Raw genomic sequence first — 10,743 nt, forward strand, 5'->3', positions numbered from 1 at the left:
CTCTCTCTCTCTCTCTCTCCCTCTCTCTCTCTCTCTCTCTCCCTCTCTATCGATCTCCATATATCTTTCTCTCTCTTGCTCTCCCTCTCCTCCTCTCTCACTCTCTCTCTCTCCCTCTCTATCGATCTCCATATATCTTTCTCTCTCTTGCTCTCCCTCTCCTACTCTCTCTCTCTCCATCTCACACTCAGTTTTTAACCCACTCTCCCTCTCCTTTTCTAGCTTTCCCATTTCTCTACAAATCTGCACATGTGAAACCAATTATTATGTAGCAGCAATTTGCAGGCAGAATGAAATTATGTAAAGATATCCTACTGAACTTCTCTCTAATGATTGGATAAAAAAAATCTCAATTATAGTCAATCCTATATATAACCCAAACGTTGAAATGATTCTGTGCCCACATTATAGTTATGATTGTCCTATTTCTAGACATTCCATGTGCATGATGCTACATCAGAGATATTAATGCTTAATTATCATCAATGTCTTTGCATAATCGTTTGATTATCGTCCTTTTATGATATCATCTGAACTTTGCTAGAGACTATATAAAGTACCCATTAAAATCACAGCGAATACTGAACTGTATAGTGCCTCCACCTATGAACGATAATGTATACCATATTTTCCCTTCTCCAACAGACGCATGAAAATCACAACAGGGTTTTCCGCCTCGAATATCCTGCTCAAACACCTGACGCCATGCAGCGCGGTAATTCCAACTGACAGCGAGTGTAGGCGTCACCTACCTCGACAGCATTTCCGTGTTCTTCACTTCGACTCTGTGAGTCTGCAGCGACGTCGTCGAATAGGGACTCGGTGTGGCACTAGGTGGCGTAGGCGACTGCAGCTTCGCGTGCGCGGGAGAACCATGGGCGGGCGAATGCAGCGAGTGTGAGGGCGAGCTCTGTAGCACTCGCGACGGGGAGGACGCCGACGAATGGTGACCTGAGAGAGAAATGAAAACAAATAAATTTATTACGTTAACACGAAATACAAAGATCATAGATTAATTAGTACATGGACGTCTTTCAGTTTTTACGCACGATTCACACAGACATGATAAAAATAATGGCATGAAACTTATGGTGCTCTATCTGATATGCAATATACAAGTGCATGTATGCATACATGTGGGCCTGCATGCATGTGCATATGTATACGTGTATGCATGTGTGTGTATATGCGTACGTGCGTGCATGCGTATCCGTAACTGCATGTTGTTACGGTATAAATTATAACAAATAAATAAATATGAAATTTGATTATACAGCTAGTTATAAAGATCATGATTAACGTACACACTAGACATTTGTAGTAAAATCTGCAACACACTTGTTTTTCATAATGACACATTACTGTTCGAAGCAATCGGCCATGAGTGAGTGGTCTACAATATATGGTGATATTAAAACACCAAATGCAGTATAAAACCTATGGGAACTCGATCTGTCGATAAACCTACACTTCTACACATCTACACTTCGCAGCACGCAATGAAATGTAGCACACTGTAGTACTGTCAGCTATTAACTCCCATCCACACAAACACACGTACCAAAAGAAATGGTAAGAAATAGCTATAAAATTATCGTAATAACAAAAAATGGCGTCTAATGTAAAGCTAAGCTTCCATTGAGACATGCTGCAGCACCAGCTGTGTTTAGAAGCCATTGCTGTGTGTGCTCTGTGATTGGACGAGCGTAAATGAAGAGGACAGGACGAGAGGACTTTACCACATTCATTCACTCTCTGATTCCCTGTTATATAAGTGTTGTTGGTGTTATATAAGTGTTGCAATCTCAAATGTATAACACTGTTATCTATGACTCTCGCTCTCTTCCGTCCCCCCACCGCCAATCGCCAGTCCTCCCTCTCCTCTGAGTCTCCCTCCTCGATATGTGTTCGACACAAGAGCGAGGGGGAGCGAGGGAGGAAGGGAGAGAGCCAGAGAAGGATGGTAGAGAAGAGAGACGAGGGGAGATGAGCCGAGTGAGCTTAGAGAGAGAGGGGTGTTGAAGCGAGGTAAGCGGAGCAGCGGAGAAAGCGATGAGGAGAGGACAGAGGAGAGCTAGAGAATATAGAAGCAGATAGCAGATAGCGATATAGATAGAGAGAGAGAGAACGAGAGGGAGAGAGAGAGAGAGAGAGAGATTTTTAAGCGACCGGTATCACAACAATTATATCAGCCAGCATTTCTGGCCCCATCCCCGCATAGCTTGCCACATGTGTCCTAGCCCTACTATGCCCAGTGCCTCAACTTTTTTTGTCAGTTTAATTTAACCTGATTGAAGACTTTACCTACAGATCAATTTAGCCTTATTAGGCTTAAGTAATTTCTCGAGTAGTTGTTTGAGGAAAGTTGATTCAACAAAGGATTACTATAATCAGAAAAGCCCTTGCATGATTTGTGACTACGATTCATGGGAAGCTAAACCCAGCCATTAGGTATTGCCCTTCCAGGACTTACTGTATGGCACTTCTACAATGAACTATTAAACTACAACAATAGCTTTAGGGAAAACAGCTTATTGCGGTATTAAACTTTACACGTGGCCCTAAATAACTACTACCACAGGTGTAACGTAAGTACTTACAAGAGTTTGCCCACTTAATAACAATCAGGCCATGGTGGAACAAATCTCAGCCTATTGTTAAATAATCTAGACAATAAGCCAGCTGCTTTGCATACAGACAGTTGCTGCTTGGTAACGGCGTTGCAGAATCGCAGCATGCCAAATTCGACAATACAGCCTACACGTCACTATTTTAAAGAATTACTCTTGGCCCCTGGGACTTAGCGTGGTATACTGTTTAGTAACTCTCAGATCATATAGCCACACCGATCACAGGCACATTGAGCTTTCAATAAAACTCTATAATGCTAAATTTAATGCGAATCTATTTGCCTACAAAAGTCTTAATGTTCCTTCTACTTACTTCCCTATTATTGCCGAAAAATTTCCTGTAAATGCCGTGCAAATGCTCCTCTGCCAAACACACAGGTACCACGCACGCACGCTGCACACACTGAACACATGCGGTGTACATCGGGTGTGTTGCAGAGGAGCAGTTGCACGACATTTACAGAAATTGTCGGCCAATTAATTAGGCGAAGCAGGGATTAGAGAAACAGAGCTTGGTGTAAATAGATTTGCGGTATTTATTTTAGCATTTATTTTTTTGATAACCGGCCTCAAGTGCAGTGCACTCGATCGATGATTCACCACCAAATTTATAGTTTTTACCATCACAGGAAGCGCAGCGAATTTCCCACGCATACATCACAGATTACTGTCGACTAATGCTTTTTTATTGTTATCTTTAATTAATTATTGTTACTTGTATATTGTTTTTTTATTCAATCGTATGAAAAAGAAAAAACATTATCTCTCACCATAACAGAAGTTTCCAGTGTGTATCCGTCACACGCCGAAATAATGTATACCTAGGCCTATATGCCAAACAAATTTCACCCCCTCTTCGGATGTAGAAATAAGGATAATCGGGTTCCTACTGTACTTACCTACACAGGCCACACACACAGCACCCCATAGGTACATGCGTCACACTGACCTGCTACACCAGTACTACTACTAGAGATTGTCAGTGGGGACATAGGATCGGGTGGGGGGGGGTCCACCCCCCGTTCAGCAACTGAACTATGTTATGAATACTAGTTAATAGGGCCAAAAAATAAAAAGTCGGTGCTGCGGCAGATATAAAATGGGGATGTTTACTGCCTGCCCACACAGCTGCCTGAACTGGTCAGATCCGCTGAGAGGGTCTATGTCCCCCAGCGGTACTGCCGCGAACGTACCCTGGGTACGGTCTTCGCGTATCCGGACAACGTTACCTGGACTATCTAATATGCCGCGACCGTACCTCCCTAACTCCACGTAACGAGTCTTAGGGAGTCGCCTACGCCAACTCACTAACACTTAACCCTAACCTAACCCTACCAGTTATCAGATAGTTACCGGGTACGTTCCGCAGTACCTGGGGCAGGAGCATAGACCCTATGAGCCGTCAGTTCCTGTCACACTGGGGGGAGCACTAAAATCCTACCGCACCCACTACTCTCGTTCTAATTGAGTCAACCTATTTTATTATTGTAGCTCTTGTGTTGGGATTGGAGCACAATGTGTTTTTCAATTCTTTTATGTCATTTGTATTTCTGTTGTACACAGCTCAGTTTCATTGTTTATTGTGTTGGAAAACGTTGACTTAAAACATTAGAGTTTCCTGATTTATTCTAAAATTGCCTTAGAATGCAGGAGAAAGGGGCATCTATATTTTTCAAAATTGCCGGACCAGCCTTCAGCACCGCGTGCCTATTGACACGCCTTTCACTCAAATATCACCCCCCCCCCGCTCTTTCTGATTCCGCCCTTGACTCTTGGAGATTGTGCCATGTTCGCATTGTATGAGTAATACTATCGGCTACGCCGTAATCTCGTAGTATGGTAATCTTAAGGCGACGAGTAGCCTCTAGACATATTTGACTGGGGCATACAACTGCTACTTACTGTATAACAAATCGTCATATACACACGTATTCGTTTACCAGGTACTAATTTTAATTGTTATAATTAAACCACATCAATGCTACGAATTTGAACCGGCACCATGACCACCCGCGACCGTGCTGCAGCCCCGAAACAAAGTTTGCGTATTTGATCAATTATATTTGCCCACGTGTAACAGGACCGAGGGCTAAATCACACAAAGTACAATTATATTTATACCTAAATCGCCTATTTAACGAAACGATAATTCATTTAGGGCAAATTTTAATCCATATTAAACTGAAACTTAATGTCGTTTATAAGCCATAATTACAATTCTGTTGCTTTTAATGAAATAAATAAAAACACTCTCGGTCTGCTAGCCTTCGGCTGCGAAAGTGGTTTTTGCGCAACTTATCAGATCCGTGCGCTTTGACAGTGCGCGCCACCGTGTCGTTTGTAATCAAACTTGTAGTCGTAGTTTTAAAACACTTTTTAATAATATTTTTAATTGGTGAGATTGAACTTGAACTTTTTATGTAGCGTAATTTTAACCCTAAACTTAACTGAAAAAGACCCGGAGAACTAGCTAAACGCATCCTTTAAGAGTCCATACTAGGAAACATAACGTAACGAGACGTTGCGCTTCGACGTCGATCACATCGGATCGACACTGTTCAGCCTGTTGTGTGTTTACACATCTACCTTAGTACCTAGTTAACGTAGCGCATCCCTTAATAGCCATCACGCAGATACTTCTCCTTCTAGTTATGATATGAACTTTGGATACCTTTTCTCTGCACCATCGCTGCAGTGCGCGCGGCCTTGCCACTGTTTATCCACAATTCGCCATAATTTCACATTGTTGATGGAATAACATTAACAATAACTACTAAAGCCGCGGACGCCGGAAGCCGGGACAACGCAGGAGACGCGGTCGCCCAATGACAGCCACTGACAAGCGGCTCTCATTTACTAGTAAAATATCGGCTCTGCGCATGGTCACAGAGTGGGTCGCTGACAGTGCCACCTATGGTAACCAAATTATTGAACGCCGATACAATTACGAAATATATACATGTATTTATTTATATATATATAATATATTATATTATGTTTTGGTTTTTCTGTTTTCAGAATGCTATTAGAACCTATCAAAATATTATGAAATTTCTCCTGTCTAATCTTTTCCCTTTCTGTCTGCTCTCCTACTAACCTTCCTCCTCTACCTTCCTCTTCCCATTCCTCCCTCCTTCCTTCTCCTTCCTTTCTTTCGCTCTTCCCTTCCTTACCCCTCTCTCTCCCTTCCTGTATCACTCTAACCCCTTTGCCCTGTCTCGTTCTTTCTCTCTCTCAAAATCACGAATGAAATACACCTCTCTTGAAATATTTAATCCTGTGTAAAACAAGGTGCCGTCACTTCAAATATCGCGACACATGTTCGAGCCCTTCGCCCCCTCCATACCTCCTTTCCTCCTACCCCCTCCCACAAGCACGCTTTATCTTCCTTCCCTCCTCTGTCTCTCTCTCTCTCTCTCTCTCTCTTTCTCTTTCCCTTTCTCTCTCTCCTCTCTCTCTCTCCTCTCTCTCCTCTCTCTCTCTCTCTCTCTTCTCTTCTCTCTCTCTCGCTCTCTCTCTCTCTTCTATTAGTCTCTCGGCGCTGCTCACTTTCCCAAATACTAATCAAATACATCTCTGCTTCGAAAAAAAACGAACACCCTTTTTAATCATTTCAAATATTGCGACACATAACACTAAACAAACAAGTGCCGCGGGCGACAGCGCACATCTAACGTCGTTACTGCGCCGTGACTCGTGTGGTGAGTGGTAGGATTCTAGCTAATAGAATAACCTGTTAGGTCCCAAATGTGTTTCACATACGCCCGCCGAAACAGTGGAGACAGCGCGTGGTATCAGGGAAACCTCTCAAAAGAATGTTCGTTTTGATCGTTATGCAAAGTTGCCACGGACGATAGCGCGTTACGTTTTAAGTGGTGGATATATGTTTTCCATGCCATCCGGCAATTTCGGTTGTGTACGTCACGGCACGCACCGCGGGCGAACCTAACCCTAACCGCTACCTAACCTACCCTAACCCTTTAAACCACTTTTACCCTAACCCTAAAACCCTAACCACTAATACTACACTAACACTACACAAATAGTTAATAGATAAAGATAGAAAAATAGAAAAATAAAAATCATAAACAGATGGGATTCGAACCCCACCACCTCCAAGAAGAAAGCTCCGGCGCCATATGCACGCTGCCGCTATTTGGGGGTTTGCTCGAAATGATGTGGTCATGGATGTGCCGCGTATCATGCACGATGGGGCAGCTGGCGGGTGATTGGCTCTGATGGGTGGTGGCTAGCAGCTGAGTCACACTGCGGTACCACTGACGTCACCCGCAACATTCGCGATGCATGGAGAACATAGTAACACCGTTTAGCTGTCTTAAGGATAAGATGGAAGCTCCATTCGGTACGAGTTAGGCAACAACGTATTTGCAAGAGCAGATAGGTAGAGCACTCATCCTTTACCTTACGCAAGCTGACAGGACTGAAATAGAGACCTTGCACCTGTAACAATTAACGCAGGCAAAAACTACACAATACTATCACCAATAATGCACTGGCAGTGGCATAAGTTATGTCACACAACTGACAGTACAGGTGCCATAGAAATTATACGATTTAAGAGGGCATAAAACCTTCTTCAACGCAAATTAGCTTTTTGAATTTCACTCGTGACATTGTAGCCTCATACATCAGGCCATGTATAGCATTCTACACGCACGCGCGGAGCGCATCATGCGATTCTACAAGCTGATCTGACTATGTAGATGAGCTAAAACTCGAGAAAAACGACAACATACGCACGTGATAATCACACTCATCCGATGATGGTAAAAAAAACGGAGCGCGAATAGAGTGTTACCTGAGTACGACGTCGCGTAAGTGGACTGTAGGCGCCGATCCGGCTGCCCGGCCCGTTGAACGACGCAGTGCTCCGTCCGGCAGACGGACGGGCGGGATGTGGTAGCCGGCGACCACGCAGCGCCCGTCGTCTTACCTGCCCCTCTCTGCCTGCATGCTTTGTAAACGCGTGACAGGCCCCTAAGACTACTAGTTATTGCTTCAAGTTTCCATCCTTGATATCTATACAGAAACGTGGAAGAAAACGTTTCTAATTAAATTATTTTTTAAATTTCCAAAAGTGGACAAAAACGTGTATAGATAGATCATAGATATAGATTAGACATACGAAATTACAAAATATATTAACAACCGTAGAAATTTATAAATAGCCTAGTATATATCAACGACAAAAAATAACGTATAGCTAAACCTATCAAGTATATTAGAAACCATGGGAACCCGTAGCTATGGTCCATCTCGTATTATATATCATTTCTGTCTGCAACGGAAGGACCATATTCTAGGTAATACAGGCTACATAGGTTTATATATTGCGATCAAGTTCACCTCAACTATACTAATATTGATTGTTTTTCTGGGTAGTCTATTCAAGTACACGCGCATGCACGCACACACGTCCACACACGCACATGCAAAGATTTTTTCTTCGTATCCCTTCAGGCCGTAGCCAGTTGTATGGGGGCGGGGATTTCGTTTTTCAATGTATGGGCAATTTGCTCGGCAGGGTCCGCGTGTACGCAGGATTCTGTCACCAGGCGGGGGGTCCTAACCCCGTAACCCGAGTGCGCAGAGCACGCGAAGGGGGGGTCTAGGCGCGGCCTCCCCCAGAAATTTTTAGAAATTACACCCCTGCAGATGAGGTTTTCGGTGCGCGAAGCGGAGTGGGTCGAATCCCGGGACGTCCCCCCATGTACAGCCCCCGCCTCTGGCTGCGCGAAGGCGACAGGGACGGCGAGGCAACCGATGAGCGGGGAGGGTGCCGCGCCGGGGGTGTTCTGTTCACGCTCCGCCCGACCGCGATGGAGCATTTCTTGCAGCCCAGTTATTACACTACACTAGAGCGACCTGCACGTGAAATTTTGCCAAATTTTCAAAAAACAAAATTTTTTTTGCTTGGGCGGGCGGAGGTGGGCGCGTTTTCTTTCCGAACCCCCCGTGGGCCCCTGGCTACGCCGCGGGCCCCTTTATACTGACGTTTGCATTGCTCATCACCGCTGGCAGTTAGTGAAGTGCTAACGCTGCTGCTCGCCGCTGATAGCAGGTACATGAGCAAGCTTACCTTCTTTTACTCTGTGCGGACAGACTAAAAAAATGAAATAAGCTACGTCGTATATCACAAAGTCTTAAATGCGAAGCTTTTTCACTCTTGGTCACAACACCACCGCGGCCATCATTATACATTACTAACTTGCAAACTTCATCAGGCGCCAAACCTTACTGCCTCCGGTGATATACACGAATATAATATTATATATATATAGTATAATATATATATACGATACTATATATATATGCCAGCGATAGGATACGGGGCTTTCAGGTCTCATTTCGGGTCTCGAGGGTTCATTGCCTGCAGGTAACAAATCTGGCAACGCAGGGCACCCAACTCAGCTTCTTACCCCGCCATTAGCGCGACCGTCATTGGGCTAAAATAGCCGGGTATGAACAGCACGTATTCAATAACACCGGGGCCAACGCACTTTCCTTCCTGCAGCGTTAGCAGCAATAGAAGGCCACACTACACGCCGCTCTGCTTCTTTTTGCCCACTAGCCAGGAAACAAGAATATCTACAGATAGGGAGAAACCTATGAGGATGGGTATTGGGCATATCACTGGCCCTACCCCCATCTGGCGCCGCTGAAACCGGTCCGAGGATGCCCTTTGCCACGAATTATTGAATACAATCTGGCGGCCAGTGGGAGGAGAGCAGCTGAGGGAGGGACTAGAACGCGGGCCAGCGCGCGTGAGTCCAGGTCACCCCACGGACCTGCAGGGGCCCGTGTGGCGCGCTTGCTGCGCAACCCCGCCGTCATCCCTCCTCCTCCTCCCCTCCGCCTTCCTCGCCGCTTCCAAACCTGGCTTCTCATAGCCCCCCCTCGTGCAGCATTAGACTGCGCTCCCCCCACAGACCGGTTAACTTGCTGCGCTATGCGCGTGAATGATGCACGGCGGTAAATACGCGGTGTGTCAGTCAATGTGGTGATTCGACTCTAATGCTCTACTGAAGCCTAAGCCCGACCTTTGACATAATGAACGAAATCAGGGGGTTTCTCCCGCGAGGGAGTAATAGCGGTTTACGATCTGTGCGGCTTCACTGCTTATAATACCTGCGGCTGATGTTATCAACAGGGCAGGCTGCGAGATGACTCACCAAGAGGCTGCATGGATTGCTGTGATGTGGGGATGCATGGATGCTATTCTATGTGGGATGCAATGGTTTGGATGGGGCGAAGGAATCCAGGATGTTGGGAATGTTGGGGATGCTATGGGGCACGGGGCGCTTGGGCACGGGGTTATGCTTGGGCCACAGGGATGCAGGTAGTTGCGGATAGCAAGTGATGTTGCAATGCAGGACGATAAGAATGCTGCGAAGCCATTCAGGGGTCGCTTTCATTTGTCGGTCCGTGCATGGCGGAGTTTACGTCGGTTTGCGGTTAGAAGTTATGCGCGCCCGAAACAGTGGCCTGGGCTCGGGCCTTGCAGGGGGCATCGAAATTCGCATATCGGGCAGCCCACATCCTCGCCTCGCCCGCCCCCCCCTCTGGGGCCCCCTCCCCTCCCAGCTCCTCTTGTGTGGCCCCTTTTCCCATCTTTTTCCTATTTCTATCTACTGCTCGGAAACGACGATGGGCCTTGTTACAGGCCCCACACAGGCCGAGGGCAAATCCGAGCACAACGTTACAGGTGGCACCGGGGGCGGGGGGTCCGGGGCCCCCCCCCCCCCGCGCGGCACCATAGAGGGGGACGGGATGCCCCGAGTGCAGAGGGAGCATGACGAAAGAGGCACCGGGACGCATGAGGTAGCGAAGCCCAAATACCAACAACAAAGAGGCGCCCGAGAGACGTCGCCCGGGGACGCAGCGTGGAAAGAGACGGGAGAGAGCAGGGAGCGCCCAGGAGAGAGAGACGCGTTCGAGAGATGGTGGAGAGGAGAGGAAAGCAGGAGAGGAAATGTTAAGCCAACGAACAGGTTAGACAGATCGAGCATGGGGGGAGCAGGCAAGAACTATAGTGGAGATGAAATGGGATGATGAGGCGATGCAGAGGGCATGGGCTTGACGAGGACTCTCC

General features: G+C 46.3%; 1 protein-coding gene across 1 annotated transcript in view; it reads right to left on the reverse strand.

The window, feature by feature from the left end:
- Nucleotides 1–7,502, reverse strand: part of LOC106810285 (serine-rich adhesin for platelets-like) — a 131,854-nt gene extending 124,352 nt beyond the window's left edge. Inside the window, exons 1-2 of the mRNA XM_014813582.1 lie at nucleotides 7,450–7,502; nucleotides 753–951 (exon numbers count right to left, since the gene is read on the reverse strand). Of these exons, the coding sequence (XP_014669068.1) occupies nucleotides 753–763 (11 nt within the window). The 5' untranslated portion in view covers nucleotides 764–951; nucleotides 7,450–7,502. The remainder of the gene's footprint in view (nucleotides 1–752; nucleotides 952–7,449) is intronic.
- Between the last annotated feature and the right edge of the window lie 3,241 nt (nucleotides 7,503–10,743).

The sequence above is a fragment of the Priapulus caudatus genome, unplaced genomic scaffold (genome assembly GCF_000485595.1).
Source record: "Priapulus caudatus unplaced genomic scaffold, Priapulus_caudatus-5.0.1 Scaffold426, whole genome shotgun sequence".
Taxonomy (NCBI): domain Eukaryota; kingdom Metazoa; phylum Priapulida; class Priapulimorpha; order Priapulimorphida; family Priapulidae; genus Priapulus; species Priapulus caudatus.